The 20326-nt window shown below is 40.9% G+C and overlaps 1 protein-coding gene across 6 annotated transcripts in view; it reads right to left on the reverse strand.

Moving 5' to 3' along the window:
* ZSCAN12 (zinc finger and SCAN domain containing 12) overlaps nucleotides 1-19890 on the reverse strand; it is a 30877-nt gene extending 10987 nt beyond the window's left edge. For 2 of the 6 annotated variants that reach the window (XR_010321487.1, XM_064282356.1), the window contains exons 1-3: nucleotides 17590-19890; nucleotides 13785-13929; nucleotides 2522-3668 (exon numbers count right to left, since the gene is read on the reverse strand). Coding sequence is in view for 5 of the 6 variants with exons in the window: in XM_064282356.1 (XP_064138426.1) it covers nucleotides 2522-3668; nucleotides 13785-13929; nucleotides 17590-18126 (1829 nt within the window). In the remaining variant the exon portion in view is untranslated. Of the gene's footprint in view, nucleotides 1-666; nucleotides 3669-13784; nucleotides 13930-17589 lie in introns of those variants that run through there. The other 4 variants (XM_064282363.1, XM_064282367.1, XM_064282368.1 and 1 more) reach the window with 4 other exon arrangements.
* Nucleotides 19891-20326: the final 436 nt, after the last annotated feature.

Raw genomic sequence — 20326 nt, forward strand, 5'->3', positions numbered from 1 at the left:
AATCTTTATGGATGCAGACTGCCACATCTTTCTTCTGCAGAGCAGCTCGTGGGATTGAACTGCTGACCTTTCGGTTAGTAGCTAAGTGCTTTAACCACTATGCCACCAGGGCTCTGAAATTTGACACACAGTATGTCTAAATTATAAAGCTAATAATATTATCATTTATATGGGAAAATATGTTCATACTTACTAATTAGAAAGTTGGGAACTAATCTATTCCTATAGCACTAGAGACTCTTAGTTCTAAGCCAGTGATGACATTCTGATGTTCTGTATGGAGGTTATGGATAGAGGGGTAACAGACAGAGATACTTGGGAAATACGGTACAGTATGTCACAAAGGTGGGAAAAAGATGGAATAAAGATGCAGGGCTGGATAAAAAGGTAGTTATGAATGGGACTTATATAGCAGAATGGAAATCACCCTTTTTTTCTTTCTCCCCATCCCCTTTTGTCACTGTCTCACCACTTCAAACCCACTGATCAGAAAGAGGTGAGGGAAAAGGGGCTGGAGTTGGGTGGAAGCAGGGTTGAGGAGGTAGTCCCAGAAATTGAGGAGTTTGCTGTGGCAAGATAGAATGGGAAGGAAATAAGAGAACATCTCAGAAGGGATTAGGAATGATTTCTGTAAATAAGAGATACACAAACCATGTGTACTTCTATGTGGCTTGCCTATTAAACACTGAAATAACCATCATCCAAAGAGGAAATTTTTACTCAGTAATACAGGAAAAGTCGATCAGTTGTTGGTTAACTTGTTTTTCAGAAGCTCCAAGGGGTAGAATCATTAACCTCTGGGATATTTTACATACTCCAGAAGGTATGTGAACCAAAAATTTAAAGCAGTCCTCAATAGCAGTTATTAGAAAATTCAGAACACAATGATAACTATAAGGAAAGAGTTGAGGAACAAAGGTAGGGTAAGAGTATAACTGTTAAGACCACCAGCATTCCTCCAACTAAATAAACAAGGCCTGCACTGAGAAGACCTTTGAGAATCCTGGAATGTAGGTCAGTCTGTTTTTGGAAACACTTAAACCTGAGTAGGTCAAAAGACCATCTTGAGGCCCTAGTTTTCAGGCATGACGCTTATCTAATTCCCTGCTTCATTCTAAAAAGATGGTAGCACATGTCCCCCGGTAGGGCTTTCCTTGTGCTAAGATCTGTAGTGGTTCCTTGTTTACAGGACTGTGCTCAGGCTTCCTTCACAGACAACAGCGAAAGCAGCTGTGATTCAATGCAATGTTTCTCAAATTTCAGAGTACATCAGGTGACTGTGGAGTTATGAAAATGAAGATTCTTACACATACCTTCCACTCACACCTATCGAAGCAGAGTGTCTGTGAGTGAGACTCAGGCATTTTACACAAGCTCCACAGATGATGTGGATGGTCATTAAAGTTAGGGAATCACTGGTTTAATGGACAGGACTTGAAGTTAAAACCAAAAAACAAACCCACTGCCGTCGAGTTGATTCCGACTAATAGCGACCCTACAGGACAGAGTAGAACTGTCCCACAGAGTTTCCAAGGAGCACCTGGTGGACTTGAACTGCCAACCTTTTGGTTAGGAGCCATAGCTCTTAACCACTACGCCACCAGGGTTTCCAAGACTTGAAGTTAGAGACTTCCATTTCAGTTGCTGGTCTCTTCCTTTGTGTGATAGCTATAAAGCCATGTCACCATCTCCATGAGTATCTTCATTTGTCAGTGAAGAATAATTTCAAGTTACAGAGGCATTTTAGGAATTAAATGAGCAAAATACTTTATAACTGTCAAAGCTCTTTACAGTATTGAAGGAAATTATTGACCTCCCACAGTCTGTCCTCAAGCTATGTTTCCAACTTTAATGGTATCAATTTCCCAATTTGCAATCTCTACTTTAGGTAGATTAATCTTGTCACTGATGCTTCCAAACCACATTGCACTTTTGCCACTGGTTATATTTCATCCTAATGTTTTCTCCCTTTTGCCTTCCAAATCTGCCCATTAAACTCTTTTCTTTAATACAATCTTTCCTGACTACCCTGGGCAAAATTGGTGTCTGTCCTGTAGAATGTATAGCACTTACTGCCCATCAAGTGCCCTTTAATCCTATACTACTTTGAGTATCACCTGTATTGTCCTTTATTCTCATTTAACTAAATATGTGGAGCTTATGTATTTTAAACTAGGTTGCAAACTGTGTCAGAAAAGGAATCTGGTGTTATGCTTCTGGTTCCCCACAGCACTAATAAAATGAGCAGCATGTAGTGGTTCTTTATGAAATATCTGAGGTTTCCTTATAGCAAAAATGACTGATGTTTTGCTCCAAATCATTACAAGGCTAGTATTTTCTCTCCAGCCTGCCCTGTGTGAGACAGCTTCCCTGCAATCATCACACAGGAACAGATTTCTCTCCTTTGTGGATAGCCTGATGTTGAATAAGAGTTGAGTTCTGCCTGAAGGATTTCCCACACTCTTTACATTTACACGGACCACCCCTACTATGGATTCTCTGGTGTTTACTAAGATCTGACCTCTGTCTGAAGACTTTGCCACAGTCTTCACATTGGTATGGTTTCTCCCCGGTGTGGATTCTCTGATGCTGAATGAGGCTGGTGATTCCTTGGAAGGCATTCCCACACTCATAACACTTGTAAGGCCTCTTTCCAGTGTGGATTCTCTGGTGTTCAGTGAGGACTGATCTTTGAGCGAAAGACTTCCCACACTTAACACATTTATAGGGTCTCTCTCCAGTGTGAATTTGTGGATGTTCTATAAGGCTTGTCCTCCGAATAAAGGCTTTCCCACATACGTCACATTTGTAGGGTTTCTCCCCAGTGTGGATTCTCTGATGCTGAATAAGGCCACTCTGGCTGAAGGATTTCCCACATTCCTTACACTGACAGCATTTTTCCTTATGGTGGACCTCCTGATGGGAAACAAGAGATGAGTTATAAACAAAGGCTTTCCCACACTCACTGCACTCATAGGGTTTTGCCCCCGTGTGAACTCCTTGATGCTGAATAAGTACTGAACGCCGACTAAAACTTTTATTACAATGAGTACACTGATAAGGTTTGTCTCTTGTGTGGATCTTGAGATGGTGAAAGAGGCCTGCTTTCTGGCTAAAGGCTTTGCCACACTCATTACAGTGGTAGTGTTTCTCTCCTGTGTGAAGTCTCTGATGTTGATTAAGAGCTGACCAACGGCCAAAAACTTTGCCACACTCATTACATTTATACGGTTTCTCTCCAGTATGTATTATTTTGTGCCGAACAAGCACAGTTCTGCCACGAAAAGTTTTTCCACATTCTTCACATTTGTAGGGTCTGTCTCCAGTATGGATCCTCTGATGTTCTATGAGGCGTGAGTGCTCACTGAAGGCTTTTCCACAACTGTCACACTCATAACGTTTTTCTCCTGGACAGATTCTCTGTTGTTCAGTAAGATCTGAGTTCTCAGTCAAATTTACTCCATTCTCATCACATGTGGGCTGTTTATCTTCCTGCGAGTATCCAGAAGGATTTTCTAGTTTTTCTTCAGGTTCATGGGTTTCCCCGAACCCAGCAGCCATCTCACTTTCAAATCTGTTTGATATATCCCCATACGGTTCCACTTCTTCAGAAACTTCATGCTTTAGAATTAAATTCCTGTACTCATTTTCAGTCTCAACATCTGAAACTACAAAGGAATCACAAATGTTACCCAGCTGCCTGTGACAGCAAACAGCAGCCTCATTAGAGAACGATGAAAATTTTCAAATGAAAAACATAAAGTAATAACCTAGACTTTCTGTATGACTATAAAAGTGGACCTAATATATACAGTACTCCAACAATCGTTAAGGAATAGATCAACAACCCAAGAGAAAGTGGGCAAAGGAAAAATTGACAGTTTCCAGGAAAGGAAATACAAAAGCTCTTAAACATCAGATGCTCCATGTCACCACAAGGGAAAATTTAAACAATACTGAGATATAATTTTTCACCATTGGATTTGCATAATTAATTTGATATTACATTGTATATATAAAATGGATATAGTTGGTAGGAATATACATTATAAATCTCTATGGGGGTAATTTGACAATATCTATCAAATTACAAACGTATACATTCTTTGACCTAATAATTCCACTATAGGAATTTATGCTACAGATATACTCACATACATGGTTATTCACAGAAGTACTATTTATAATAGGAAAACACTTTAGACAAATGTCACTGCAGGGGACTGGCTAAGGTAATTGTGTTGTACATCCAAACACTTTAATACTAAGAAAGCTGTTAAAAATAAAATGTGCTACCAGACTGAGCCCAGCACAACTAGATGGTGTCCGGCTACTGCCACTGACTGTCCTGACAAGGATCAAAATAGAGGGTCTCAGGCAGTGCTGGAGAAAAATGTAGAACAAAATTCAAACACACAAAAAGACCAAACTTACTGGTATGACAGAGACTGGAGAAACCCTGAGAGTATACCCCCCTAATACCCTTTTAACTCAGTACTGAAGTTACTCCTGAGGGTCACCCTTCAGCCAAAGACTGGACAGGCCCATAAAACAAACAATAGTACATGTAACTCAACCACTAAATGGGCATACCAGCGCAAAGGCAAGGATGAGGAGGCAGGAGAGGACAGGAAAGCTGGATGAATGGAAATGGGGAACCCAGGGTCAAGAAGGGGAGAGTGTTGACATGTCATGGGGTTGACAACTAATGTCACAAAACAATATGTGTATTGTTTAATGAGAAGCTAATTTGCTCTGTAAACCTTCATTTAAAACACAATTTAAGGAGGTGGGGCCAAGATGGCGGAATAGACAGACGCTCCTGGTGAGTCCTCTTAGAATAAAGACCTGAAAAAACAAGTGAAACGGATATATTTATGACAAGCTAGGAGCCCTGGACATCAAAGGCAAGGTTAGAAAACGAACTGAGGGGCAGAAAGAGGAACAGATGGTTCAGAAGCAGAGAGGAGTTACGGGACCTGAATCGCTGGGAGCCCTCAGGCACCATTCCTGGGAGGGGCTGCAGCAGGCTGATACTAGCGTTCGGCTGCAGCTTCCTCAGGGAGAAGCAGCCAGCCACACAGCCTACTCACACCTCTGGAACCAGAAAAGAATGGCACTCTCAGCAAAAGCTAAGTAAAAAAAAAAAAAAAAAGTACCTGTGTATATTTTAGTGCACCCCCCACCCCCAAGCCAGCTTCAGCAGCTCTTGATTTCCCCAGGCCTGAGATAGGCCCTGTTGAGTGCCTAGAGTCATCCTCCAGGCCCTGGAGAAGGAATAAATTCGTAATTGGGGGAAAAGAAAATTTGCCAGGTCTACTAACCTGGGGAGCTTAGGACAGAAGCGGCTCCTGTCCAGGCATAAACAGTCCATGGACTTTCAGTACCTTTACTTCTGCATGGACTTCTGTGGGCCTATTTCAGGAGAATAGGCCATTGTTGGTAGACTATAACCGTTTCACCTGTGCAGTGGAGAGGTGGCTGTTTGATGTGTGACACTGTTTTGCCTATTAAACAGGGTCCTCACCTACCTACATCAGGGGCCTAAGGACTGGTGGCTCTACTCAGGTCACCCAGCCACCTGCGACAGGGGTCCAAGGATAACTGGTACCTCCCAGTCCTTACAACCAGAAACATTGGGTGCCCATGGTCCGTCTGCAGAACACGCTTTCCTCAGAGACACTTGGGGGGCGATTCTCAGCCCCCTGCCTTGTTCAGAGTGTGACCCCCTGCTGCAACCAGATACCAGTACCTACACGAAACACCCCTGCTCTCTAAGGCTGTAGGAGAGAGCCTGTACTGCATACTTGACGATCAGCTACCTGGACACCTGAGCTGAATTCATACAAGAAAAGTGAATGGACTCCTAGACTGATATACCTGATAATAGCTCTAGGCACCTGGGGACAGGATGTCAGAGCTCCAAAGGTGAAAATAATCAAGCTAGCTCACTCAAGCAACCCATTCGGACATATCAAAACAAAACAGAAGTTATGATATAATAAGCAACATAAAATAAACTAATACAGCAACTTATAGATGGTTCAGAGACAACAGTCAATATCAACTCACAGAAAGAAACAGATCATGATTGCCTCAACAAGCACTCAGAACAAGGAATCAAGGGATCTTCTAGATGAAACTGCCTTCCTGGAATTACCAGAGGCAGAATACAAAGGATTAATATACAGAACCCTTCAAGACATCAGGAAAGAAATCAGGCAATATGCAGAACAAGCCAAGGAACACATAGATAAAGCACTTGAAGAAATTAGAAAGGTTATTCAGGAACATAATGGAAAATTTAATAAGATGGAAACATCCATAGACAGACAGCAATCAGAATTCAGAAGATTAACAATAAAATTACAGACGTAGACAACTCAACAGAAAGTCAGAGGAGCAGAACTGAGCAAGTGGAAGGTGGAATTTCTGAAGATAAAGCACTTGGCACCAATATATTTGAAGAAAAATCAGATAGAAGAATTTAAAAAGATGAAGAAACCTTAAAAACCATGTGGGACTCTATCAAGAGAAATAACTGACGAGTGACTGAAGTACCAGAACAGGGAGGGATAACGGAAAATACAGAGAGAATTCTTGAAGATTTATTGGCAGAAAACTTCCCTGAAATTATGAAGGATGAGAAGATATCTATCCAAGATGCTCCTCGAACTCCACATAAGGTAGATTTTAAGAGAAAGTCACCAAGACATATTATAATCAAACTTACCAAAACCAAACACAGAGAATTTTAAGAGCAGATAGGGATAAACGAAAAGTAACCTAAAAAGGACAATCAATAAGAATAAGCTCGGACTACTCAGCAGAAAAAAACTCAGCAGAAACCACGCAGGCAGGAAGGCAATGGGATGACTTATACGCAACATTGAAGGAAAAAAATTGCCAGCCAAGAAACATCGAGCAAAACTGTCTCTCAAATATGAAGGTGAAATTAGGACATTTCCAGATAAACAGTAGTTTAGGGAATTCGTAAAAACCAAACCAAAACTAAAAGAAATACTAAAGAGAGTTCTTCGGTTAGAAACTCAATAATATCAGGTATCAACCCAAGACTAGAACACTGCGCAGAGCAATCAGATGTTGACCCAGACAGGGAAATCACAAAAATAAATCAAGATTAAAAAAACACTCAGAACAGGGAAACAGCAATGTTATTATGTAAAAGAAGACAACATTAAAACAATAAAGAGGGACTAAGAAATATAGTCATAGATCTTTCATATGGAGAGGAAGACAAGGCGATACAAAGAAATAAAAGTTAGGTTTCAATTTAGAAAAACAGGGGTAAATAATAAGGTAACCACAAAGGCACAAACTATCCTACACATCAAAATAAAATACAAGAAAAAACTAGAGACTCAGCAGAAACAAAATCAACAACAACAAATATGAGGAAAAGACAATATATAAAGATAATCTACTCAGCACAAAAAATTAAGAGGGGAAAAGAAACTGTCAACAACGCACAAAAAAAGACATCAAAATGATAGCACTAAATTCATACCTATCCATAATTACACTGAACGGAAATGAACTAAATGCACCAAGAAAGAGACAGAGTGGCAGAATGATTAAAAAATACCATCTGTCTATATGCTGCCTATAAGAGACACACCTTAAACTTGAGAGACACAAAGAAACTAAAACTCAAATGGTGGAAAAAAAATATATCAAGCAAACAACAATCAAAAAAGAGCAGGAGTGGTAGTATTAGTTTCTGAAAAAATAGACTTTAAAGTTAAATCCATCATAAAGGATAAGGAAGAATGCTATATAATGATTAAAGGCACAATATACCAGAAGGATATAACCATATTAAATATTTATGCACCCAGTGACAGGGCTGCAAGATACATAAGACAAACTCTATCAGCATTGAAAAGTGAGCTAGACAGCTCCACAATAATAGTAGGAGACTTCAACACACCACTTTCTGTGAAGGACAGGACATCCAGAAAGAAGCTCAGTAAAGACACAGAAGATCTAAATGCCACAACCAACTTGACCTCATAGACATGTACAGAACACTCCACCCAACAGCAGCCAAGTATACTTTCTTTTGTAGTGCACATGGAACATTCTCTAGAATAGACCACATATTTGGTCATAAAGCAAGCCTTAGCAGAATCCAAAACATTAAATATTACAAAACATCTTCTCTGACCATAAGGCCATAAAAGTGGAAATCAATAACAGAAAAAGCAGGGAAAAGAAACCAAACACTTGGAAACTGAACAATACCCTGCTGAAAAAAGACTGGATTAGAGAAGACACAAAGGATGGAATAAAGAAATTCATAGAATCCAATGAGAATGAAAACACTTCCTATCACAATCTTTGGGACACAGCGAAAGCAGCGCTCAGGGGTCAATTTGTAAAAATAAAAGCACATATACAAAAAGAAGAAAGGGCCAAAATCAAAGAATTATCCCTACAACTTGAACAAATAGAAAGAGAGCAACAAAAACCCTCAGGCACCAGAAGAAAACAAATTAAAAAAATTAGAGCAGAACTAAATGAAATAGAAAACAGAAAAACAATTGAAAAGAATTAATAAGACAAAAAGCTGGCTCTTTGGAAAAAAACAACAAAGGTGATAAACTATTGGGCAAGCTGACAAAAGAAAAACAGGAGAGGAAGCAAATAACCCAAATAAGAAATGAGATGGGTGATATGACAACAGATCCAACTGAAATTAAAAGAATCTTATCAGATTACTATGAAAAATTGTACCCTAACACTTTTGAAAACCTAGAAGAAATGGATGAACTCCTAGAAACACACTACCTACCTAAACTAACACAAACAGAAGTAGAACAACTAAATAGACCCATAACAAAAGAATAGATTGAAAAGGTAATCAAAAAACTCCCCCCCAAAGAGCCCTGGTCCGGATGGCTTCTCTGCAGAGTTCTACCAAGTTTTCAGAGAAGAATTAACACCACTACTACTAAAGGTATTCCAGAGCACAGAAAAGGACGGAATACTAACTCATTCTATGAAGCCACCATATCCCTGATACCAAAACCAGGTAAAAAAAAAAAAAAAAAAGACACCACAAAAAAAGAAAATTACAGACCTATTTATCCCTCATGAATTTAGATGCAAAAATCCTCAACAAAATTCTAGCCAATAGAATTCAACAACATATCAAAAAAATAATTCACCATGACCAAGTGGGATTCATACCAGGTATGCAGGGATGGTTTAACACTAGAAAAACAATTAATGTAATCAATCTGTAAATAAAACAAAAGACAAGAATCACATCATTTTATCAATTGATGCAGAAAAGGCATTTGACAAAGTTCAACACCCATTCCTGATAAAAACTCTCAGCAAAATAGGAATAGAAGCAAAATCCCTCAAGATAATAAAGTGCATTTATACAAAGCCAATAGCCAACATCACCCTAAATGGAGAGAGCCTCAAAGCATTCCCCTTGAGATCAGGAACCAGACAAGCATGCCCTTTATTACCACTTTTATTCAACATTGTGCTGGAGGTCCTAGCCAGAGCAATTCAGCTACATAAATAAAGGGCATCCAGGCTGGCAAGGAAAAAGTAAAAGTATCTCTATTTGCATATGACATAATCTTATACACAGAAAACCCTAAGGAATCCTCAAGAAAACTACTGAAACTAATAGAAGAGTTCACCAGAGTATCAGGATATACAATAAATATACAAATAGATTCCTCTACACCAACAAATAGAACACCGAAGACGAAATCACCTAATCAATACCATTTACAGTAGCCCACAAGAAGATAAAATATTTAGGAATAAATCTTACCAGAGATGTAAAAGGCTTATACAAAGAAAACTACAAAACACTTCTGCAAGACACCAAAAGAGACTTACATAAGCGGAAAAACATACCTTGCTCATGCATAGGAAGACTTAACATTGTAAAAATGTCTATTCTACCAAAAGTGATCTATAGATACAATGCAATTCTGATCCAAATTCCAACAACATTTTTTAATGAGATGGAGAAACAAATCAACAACTTCAGGTGGAAGGGAAAGAGGCCCCGGACAAGCAAAGCATTGCTGAAAAAGAAAGTGGGAGGCCTCGCTCTACCTGATTTTCAAACCTATTATACTGCCACAGTAGTCAAAACGGCTTGGTACTGGTCCAACAACAGACACATAGACCAATGGAACAGAATTGAGAATTCAGACATAAATCCATCCACATATGAGCAGCTGATATTTGACAAAGTCCCCAAAGCAGTTAAACGGGGAAAAGATAGTCTTTTTAACAAACAGTGCTGGCATAACTGGATATCCATCTGCAAAAAAATGAAACAAGACCCACACCTCACACCATGCACAAAAACGAACTGAAAACGGATCAAAGACCTAAATATAAAATCTAGAATGATAAAGATCATGAAAAAAAAATAGGGAGAACATTATGAGCCCTAATACATGGCACAAAGAGTATACAAAACATTACTAACAATGCAGAAGAAAAACTAGGTAACTGGGAGCTCCTAAAAAATCAAACACCTATGCTCATCCAAAGACTTCACCAAAAAAGTAAAAGATTACCTAGAGACTGGGAAAAAGCTTTTAGCTATGACATTTCCGATCAGCACCTGATCTCTAATATCTACATGATACTGCAAAAACTCAACTACAAAAAGACAAACAGCCCAATTAAATAATAGGCAAAAGATATGAACAGACACTTCACTAAAGAAGACATTCAGGTAGCTAACATATACGTACGGAAATGCTCATGATCATTAGCCATTAGAGAAATACAAATCAAAACTACAATGAGATTCCATCTCTCTCCAACAGGGCTGGCATTACTCCAAAAATACAAAATAATAAATGCTGGATAGGTTGTCGAGAGACTGGAACACTTATACACCGCTGGTGGAAACATAAAATGGTATAACCACTTTGGAAATCAATTTGGCACTTCCTTAAAAAGCTAAAAATAGAACTACCATAGGATCCAGCAATCCCATTCCTTGGAATATATCCTAGAGAAATAAGAGCCTTTACATGAACAGATGTATGCACACCCATGTTCACTGCAGCACTGTTTACAAAAGCAAAAGGATGGAAGCAACCAAGGTGCCCATCAATGGATGAATAGATAAATAAATTATGGTATGTTCACACAATGGAATACTACACATAGATAAAGAACAGTGATGAATCTGTGAAACATTTCATAACATGGAGGAACCTGGAAGGCATTATGCTGAGTGAAATTAGTCAGTAGCAAAAGGACAAATATTGTATAAGACCACTATTACAATAATTCAAGAAACAGTTTAAACATAGAAGAAAATATTCTTTGATGGTTACGAGAGGGGGAGGGAAGAAGGGAGGGAAAGAGAAGGGTATTCACTAATTAGATAGTAGATAAGAACTACTTTAGGTGAGGGGAAAGAGAACACACAATACAGGAGAGGTCAGCACAATTGGACTAAACCAGAAGCAAAGAAGTTTCCTGAATAAAATGAATGCTTTGAAGACCAGCATAGCAGGGGTGGGGGTTTGGGGACCATGGTTTCAGGGGACATCCAAGTCAATTGGCACAATAAAATCTACCAAGAAAACATTTTGCATCCCACTTTGGAGAGCAGCGTCTGGGGTCTTAAACACTAGCAAGTGGCCATCTAAGATGCATCAATTGGTCTCAACCGACCTGGACCAAAGGAGAATGAAGAACACTAAGGACACAAGGTAATTACGAGCCCAAGAGAGCAACATCATGATAAACGGAGAAAAGAGTGAAGTTGTCAAGGATTTCATTTTACTTGGATCCACAATCAACAGCCATGGAAGCAGCAGTCAAGAAATCAAAAGGCACATTGCATTGGGTAAATCTGCTGCAAAAGACCTCTTCAAAGTGTTGAAGAGCAAAGATGTCACTTTGAAGACTAAGGTGCGCCTGATCCAAGCCATGGTCTTTTCAATTGCATCATATGTATGTGAAAGCTGGACAATGAATAAGGAAGACCAAAGAAGAACTGACGCCTTTGAATTGTGGTGCTGGTGAAGAATATTGAACATATCATGGACTGCCAAAAGAACGAACAAATCTGTCTCAGAAGTACAGCCAGAATGCTCCTTGGAGGCAAGGATGGCAAAACTGCGTCTTACATACTTTGGACATGTTGTCAGGAGAGATCAGTCCCTGGAGAAGGACATCGTGCTTGGCAGAGTACAGGGTCAGTGGAAAAGCGGGAGACACTCAACAAGGTGGACTGACACAGTGGCTGCAACAATGAGCTCGTGCATAACAACACTTTTAAGGATGGCTCAGGACCGGGCAGTATTTTGTTCTGTTGTGCATAGGGTCGCTATGAGTCGGAACTTGACGGTACCTAGCAACAACAACAAAAGACAGAATCCAAAATAAAAGACAGAAAGGGCCCCATAAACCAGAGACTACATCAGCCTGAGACCAGAAGAACTAGATGGTGTCCAGTTACAACCGATGACTGCCCTGACAGGGAACGTAACAGAGAACCTCTGAAAGAGCCCGAGAGCAATGGGATGCAGACCCCAAATTCTCATACAAAGACCACACTTAATGGTCTGACTGAGACTAGAAGCACCCCAGTGGTCATGGCCCCCGGACCTTCTGTTAGCCCAAGACAGGAACCATTCCCGAAGCCAACTCTTCAGACAGGGATAGGCCTGGACAATGGGATAGAAAAAGATGCTGGTGAAGAATGAGCTTCTAGGATCAAGTAGACACTTGAGACTATGTGGACATCTCCTATCTGGTGGGGAGATAACAGGGCAGAGGGGTTTAGAAGCTGGTGGAACGGACATGAATAGAGAGAGTGGAGGGAAGCAGTGGGCTGTCTTATTAGGGGGAGAGCAATCAGGAGTATATAGCAAGGTGCATATAAATTTTTGTATGAGAGACTGACTTGATTTGTAAACCTTCACTTAAAGCACAAAATTAAAAAAAAAAATTTAATAAATAAAAGAGTTACCGTCTGAGTGAAAAAGAGAAGAAAAATATGTCTCTGAATATGGAAAATGTATTTACATTAAAAAAAATCTCTGGAAGAACACACAAGAAACTAATAATAGTGACAACCTGTTTCACAGTAGGGGGATGAAAGCAGATGGCTGGGGAATTGTATGAAATGGAAATTTTTCACTGGATAACATAAATTTTTGTTTTTGAACCATTGAATGTATACCTATGTAAATAAACTAAATGAAAAAGAAAAAAAAATAGAGAAAATAGTGATAAGGAAGGTACAGGGTCTTTACCCATTCACTACCTTTCAGAGTTTTGCCATATCTATTTTATTATTCCTTCTCTTTATAGGTGTACACAATTTTTTCCCCCTACGCCATCTGAGAGTTAGTTGCATATATCATGGGCAAAGGCTTTTTAATTGAGGAGGAGGGATATAGTCAAAGGGGAAGATAGTGGTAATGTCTGGTAGGATAAGGGCTAGCAATAGCAGGGAGGTCAGTGCAAAGGAAGATAACAGTAACAGGAATTAATATTAAATCAAACAAAACACAACCACTATTTGGAAAACTGTAAGTACAAAGAGAAAGAAGAATATAGTCTTTTTGAAGAATATTTTAAGAGTGGCACACCAGGCTGAGAATCTAAAAAACACCAAACCAAACCCAGTGCCGTGAGAATCTAGAGAGGTCTTTAATGATCAGAGAGAGTGTTGGCTACAAAAGAGCCCAAAATGCCCTGTTAACCCTGTCTTCCCCTTCTTCTCAAGATACATCTTTCTTCTTTACCTTGTTCCTGTTGGACTTCAGGTTCTGGACAGTCACGCTTTAGTTTAGCTTTCACGGACTGAAGGGACATGCTGGGTTCTTGTTCTGTTCCTGGAGGTGCCATCTCCTGCAAGAACATTTCCTGTTCCTCCATGTGGACTGAGACCTGAGGAAAATGAGATATAACTGAGAGAGTCCCCTGGATAACAGAAAACAAAAGGTATCCTATTCATGGCAGTGGGGAGAAAGGCCCATACCCAGCTCTCTGAAGCTTGGAATGATCTCCCTCCCAGAAATCAGCCTGTCATAATCCTACTCATACTTCAAGGTCAACATAAAAGCTGCCTCCTCTGAAGAATCCTCCCTTCCCTAGCTGGAAGCAAGTTCTCCTATTCTTACATTCTAACGTATGTTAGTTGTCCCACTTTTATATGTTTGTCTTATGCTCACAGAAGTGGAGAAAGCAAAGGGAAAAAGAAGGAAAAGGAGGTAAAAACAGGCAGAAAGAAGGGAAAAATAAAATTGAAAGAACAGGGAAGGGGCTAAGTAAAGGGAAATGATGGAGAAATGATAAAGAAGGAGAAGGGAACAAAGGAGAAAGAAAAAGAAAAGAAAGAGGTTGAAGAAGAAAGGAAACATGAAGGAGAGAAATCTCTTCTTTATTCACTCCCAGAAACTATTCCCAATGTCTCCACTCTTCTGAGGCCCTCATCCCACTTTTCTCTGGGAAAATGATCTTATTTCTTACTTATCTGACCTAACAATTGCCCAGAGTTTACTTCTTCATTCATTCTTCACTTTACCCATCACTACCTTCATCTCCTTTCCTTCCCTTCTTATTTTCAAGGCTCACTTTACATGTGCCTTCAATCCCACCCCTTTCAACTTCCCTCTGACTCTTGTTCCCGCAATAAACTCTTTATTCAGCAATTTCAGCCCCTCTGTGACTCCCATTCCTCCATGGGCCCATTCCCTCTTGCATTTAAAAATAATAGGTCTCCCCAGAATGGTACTGTGAAAAGCTGGGATCTGGATTCACTCTAGTTACTTTGTCTCTTAGTTTAGTAGTTCTGGACTAGTTACATAATCTGTCTGACATTTTAACACACCATGTATGTGAAGCATGAAGAACAGGGCCTTAGCATACAGCAGGCCCTCCAAATGACTCCTCCCCCCGACCCACTCAATGGCTAAATGTTTAAGCCAGAGGTCATTGCCATACACTGCCTCTATGTCCTTGACACATTTTCACTTTTTAACCTCTGCTTTTTTTTTTTTTTTTTCCAGACTAGGAAACAGAATCAGCAGAATGTTATCTCAGATGTACAGAAATAGATGTTTTGATACCTCAAGGAAAAAAAAAAAAAAAAAGCCAGTACAGTGAGCCGTGCCTTTTATCCCTGAATCTCTGGCTGGGCCTTAGAAATCAAGCTGTCAACTCTATTAGCTGCCCCTGGCATGCTTCAAAGAGATGGCAGGTTGGCAATATAAACTCAACATTTTTGCCTGCACCTGAGTCTCTTCAGTTTTCATTGCTGGTTACTCTGATGATCTCATCCTGGGTCATGGCTTTAATGCAGTTCCCAATTTTATATTTTTAGCGCAGACATCTCCATTGAATTCTAACTCATAATACCTACTTGCTTGCTCAACTTCTCCACTTGGATTTAAAAAAAAAAAAAAAAAAGCCCACTGCCATCAAGTCGATTCCGACTCATAGCGACCCCATAGAGTTTCCAAGGCTGTAAATCTCTACGGAAGCCAAATGCCACAACATTCTCCCATGGAGCTGCTCGTGGTTTCAAACTGCTGGCCTTTCAGTTAGCAGTCGATCATTTTTAACCACTGCAAAACCAGGGCTCCTTTGAGTTCTAATGGACCTCTCAAAATTAACTTATCTGAAACCCAACTCTTGATTCCAGTCCCTCCACCCCAAGCCTACTTCTCTCCCAATCTGTGACTGACAAATCCATTCTACCTGATGTCGAGACCAAAAAGTTTGGCATAATCCTTAACCGCTCACTTTCTCTCACATCCAGGAACTACATACTACATAAAAGCAAATGCTATCAAGCTCTACCTTCAAAATACATCCACAGTCCAATCACAACTCACCACTTCCACTGCTACTATTCTAAAAAAAAAAAAAAAGCCACCAATATCTCTTCCCTGGATTACTGGTTATGGCTCTATCCTCCCAAACTGCTCTCCCTGCTTCTACATTTGACCCTATATTTCCCTGCCCTCCCCTTCCCCACTATAGAACTTCCTCAGCATAGCATTGAGGATGATTATTTTAAAACTTAAGTCAGATTCTCTCTCTTCTCCTCTCAAAACTCTCCAATGACTTTCCACTTTACTTAGAATAAAATTCAACATCTTTATAATGGCCGAAAGTTCCTACATGATTTGATTCCAATACCTATTTGACTCCATCTCCTCCTTGCTGTTCTTCTACCATGACAAGCAAATCTTCACCTTCAGACCTTTCCATTTACTATTCTCTCTGCCTGAATGCTCTTATCCTAGACCACTGCATGGCTTGCTCTTTTAATTCAGACACTACTGCAAGTGTCACCTTACCTGCCCCAAATGTCAAGCCTTCCCTGACCGTTCTATCAAAAATAGTATAACCTGTCCTATGGTCACTCTTTCTTTACCCTGCTTTATTGTTGTTTTCATAGAATTTACTACCACTGACATATTGTATGTTTGTTATTTTGTTTCCTGTCTGTCTCTCCTCAGTAGACTATACAGGAGAGCTGAAACCTTCTATGCTTTGTTCACGGTTGCATCCCCAGTGCCTACATGGATGACTGGTGCAAAACAGACTTTAAGTGAATATTTGCTGAATGAACGAACTGTTCCCCAATCCATCTTCCCCTACAGTCTTTGTTAGGAGTGTCTCCATTACACTAGTCTTTCAAACTTGAAATCTCTGATGCTTAGCCCAAAAAAGATTTTGCTCAGTAATGAATTCTCCGTTTATTCTTTCTTCATTATACATCTAATCTGTCATCATTTCTAGTTAATTTATCACCTAAGACATGTCTCATCCTTTGTAGTTACTCTTTCATGGCTCTATTTCAAACTTAGAAATTCTTGCCACATACACCTTCTTTCTGCAGTCTATTTTGTACCCCAATGCTAGATTACACATCCTATCTTACTGTTTTTTATTTAACTGTTTCATATGCCTTATGCCAATATTTCCTAATCTTGGTTCTATCCACACTCTGGGTTGGATAATTCTTTGTTGTATGGGACTGTCCTGTGTGCACTGTAGGATGTTTGGCAGCATCCCTGGCCCCTACATGCTAGATGCCAATAGCACCTCTCACTTATGACAACCAAAAATATCTTAGGACATTGCCATATGCCCTGAGGGGTAAAAAATTGTCACTGTTTGAGAACCACTGTCTTTTACCAATGTTAAAACAAAAAAAGGTCCTACATAATTTGGTTCTCTTTTACATCTTGGAGTTAGTAAAGCTTATTTACATGCAAGGAGAAAGGTTAAGAACCTCTTTCCTACAGAATAAAATCTAAATTCCAGAGGCTGATATTCAAGGTCCTGGACTCTACTTTCAACTCTTCTACTCACAACTCAGCTTTCCAACCTAACTAGGCCTCTGCTACGCAAAGAAGCATGAGTCCCCCACCCTGCCCCTCTCCACCAACTTTCCCCTCTGCTGCTACATCTCAGCCCCCAGAAATAGTGACTTTAACTTCAACATCTTTTAATCCTTTAATGGAGTTGAGGCTCTGTGAAATAGATGTCCACAATTTATCTTTTCTCAAACAGAAACCACATCTTATTTCTCACCTGCTCTCCTGGCTCATCCAGCTCTCTCTCTAAATCCTCCAGCACAATCACTGCCTCCTCTCCACTCTCCGGATGCTGCTCCCGCACCCAGGCCTGGAGCTCCTCAGGCAGGATGCTCAGGAACTGCTCCAACACCAGCAACTCCAGAATCTGCTCTTTGGTGTGGGTCTCTGGCCTCAGCCACTGATGGCAAAGTTCTTGGAGCTGGCACAAAGCCTCACGGGGTCCAGATGTTTCCTGGTAGCAGAACTGCCTAAAGTACTGTCGGAAGACCTCTCTGCTATGGGAGTTGTTCTTTTGCAGCCTCTGATCCTTTCTGGTGGTATACTTATATTCTTCCTTCTCCTCCTTCTCTATCTTTACTTCCAAAACTTCATCCTGGTCTGCAGGGGCCGGGACAGTCCACGTAGCTGCCATCATAGCCGTGTCAAAGCTGTACCAATGTTTTAAGCAATATATTCCCTGGAAAATTTCTTCCTGGGTGAACTGGAGAAACAAGCCATCATTATTAACACAAACTACATCATAAGCAAACATTGCTAGTTCTAAGAATTTAAATATGAACCTTGAAAATCTGCCTCTAGGTTAATTGATTATACTCAGGGAAATACTATGATAGAAAAGACTTCCAAATACCATAGGCTAAGATAAAGAGACTAAGTAAAAAGCTCCAAGAGCCAAGTTATTTCACCCCTTTTCAAGATGGAAGAGTGAGAAGGAAACCTATTTCCACTTAGTTCTAAAATAAAGAAAAACGAATTGGTATAAAATAAACATTTAGGGCAAGTACATAACCACAATAAAAGGCTGGTGCAACGCTGGTTTGTTGCCTTTTTTATTTTTTTAATGCCCAGACGTCTGTCTGGGGGAAACCATGAAGCTCCAAAAGCTGAAGAGTCACACGAACTTATTTCTTTGTAACTTAGTCTCTATGCTCCTCTCTTCATTCTTCATTGATAAAGTGAAAAGGCTGGAGATGTTGCTCTTTAAGGCCTTCTTCTGCCGTCGCGCTCTATGATTCTAAACGTAAATAAAGGCTGCCAGGCAGGCCCAGGGCAGGTTCCCTAGGACACCGGTCGGTGTCTGTGAGCTAGGAATGTTAGAAGCGTCTAGAGAAGCCGAAGAGTACACGGCCCAAGGCAAATCTAGAGGCAATGGGGCGCACAACCCGTAATGTCCGCGGAGACCCGGGGCGGATCCCTCATGAATACACTATTCTGATATGGTTTGCCGGGAGGGGAGCGTCCTGCGGCCCCACCTGGGCGGGGGAAGACCGGAGCCCACCCCGCACCGGCCTCACTGAGTTGAGGGGCCCAGGCCGTGGGAACGCAGCAACCCGTCGCCAGGCAACCGCAGTCCCACCGCCATCTACCCCTCCTCTTGGCCCGGAACACGGGCTGGCTCACCCGCGGCCCCAGGGAGGGCGAAGGGCTGAGGTCTACCGCCCCTACGGACCCCGGAACCCTCCAAGAGACACCCACAAAGGCCGGAAGCGACCGGTCGGTGCGGAGGACATGGTCGCTCAGCCTGCGCACAACGCACTTCCGCGGGAGCTCTAGGAAGTGGGGCGTGAGGGCGGCTTTTCCACTCGGTGGTTTTCCTTCGCGTCCACCGGGAAGAGCCACTGGGGTTTCTTACGACCCTGGTTAGAGGGAATTCTTTTTTCCCTTGTTTACCCCGCCATTTTCCCGGAGCTCCCCAACCCGATTGGTGGTGGACGCTTGCAGAGAGGATCTGAAGATAAGGAAATCCTTTACTCTTCGTTGTCACTTTCATTTGGGTTTTTTCATCTATAAAGTTTGGTCTGGACTACTTTCTTCCGTGGTAGTGCGACGGAATAAAAGTCCTGGCGACAAGATTACAGCCAACAAAACCCTATGAAGCAGTTCTACTCTGTAACACGCGGCATCACCTTGTGTCCCCATCCACTGGAAGCAACAGGATGTTTGTCTCAGTCATCATGTTGGCCGATGGAAACCCCAGGTTTTGCTATGTGGGACTGTCACAGTCAATAAACAGTAGGCAGAGGTGGGAGATCAGAAAGGTGCCTTTATTTCGTTGCTCAAGGAAAGGAAAGTTGGGGCTGGTGTCTCCAACACTGCTTGCAGGCAGCTTGAGGAAGTGGGCTTTTACAGAGAGCAGACAAGGAAATGTGAATTTATCATGAATATTCACGATGGACCTTAGTGCAGGCTTCCGGAGCTTGTAGACGATTGGATTTTCTTTAGACAAGGGTTCAGTTCTGTGGGATGGAGGAAGAGTTTGATTTTCTTTCATTAGCATGTTTAATCTCCACCCAGAGGCACTTCTTTTGAGCTAAAAAAAAAACCGTAAACTCATTGCTGTTGAGTAGAGTCCAACTCACAGTGACCGTATAGGATAGAGTAGAACTGCCCTATAGGGTTTCCAAGGAGTGGCTGGTGGATTTAAACTGCTGACCCTTTGGTTAGTAGCCTAATGCTTAAAAAAAAAAAAAAACTTAACCATGTTAAATTGTCAAGATGGCATTGAAAACCTTCTAAAACCAGTTGAGGCCGGCTATGGCTCATTCTGTGGTTATCTTGTCAAGGAAATTACAGAAAAAAATGTGTATCCTTTTCCGCCCTGTGTAGGAAGATAAGCCTGAGCAGGCCATTAGAAGGGCTGAGTTCTGAGGCTGCCTGTCTCATTCACTCTCACCTTTATTTGGGTTTATGCATCTGTGAAGTTGCAGTGCCTCAAAGGTATGGTTTTCTGA

This window comes from Loxodonta africana, chromosome 1, assembly GCF_030014295.1.
Source record: "Loxodonta africana isolate mLoxAfr1 chromosome 1, mLoxAfr1.hap2, whole genome shotgun sequence".
In the NCBI taxonomy this organism is placed as follows: Eukaryota; Metazoa; Chordata; class Mammalia; order Proboscidea; family Elephantidae; genus Loxodonta; species Loxodonta africana.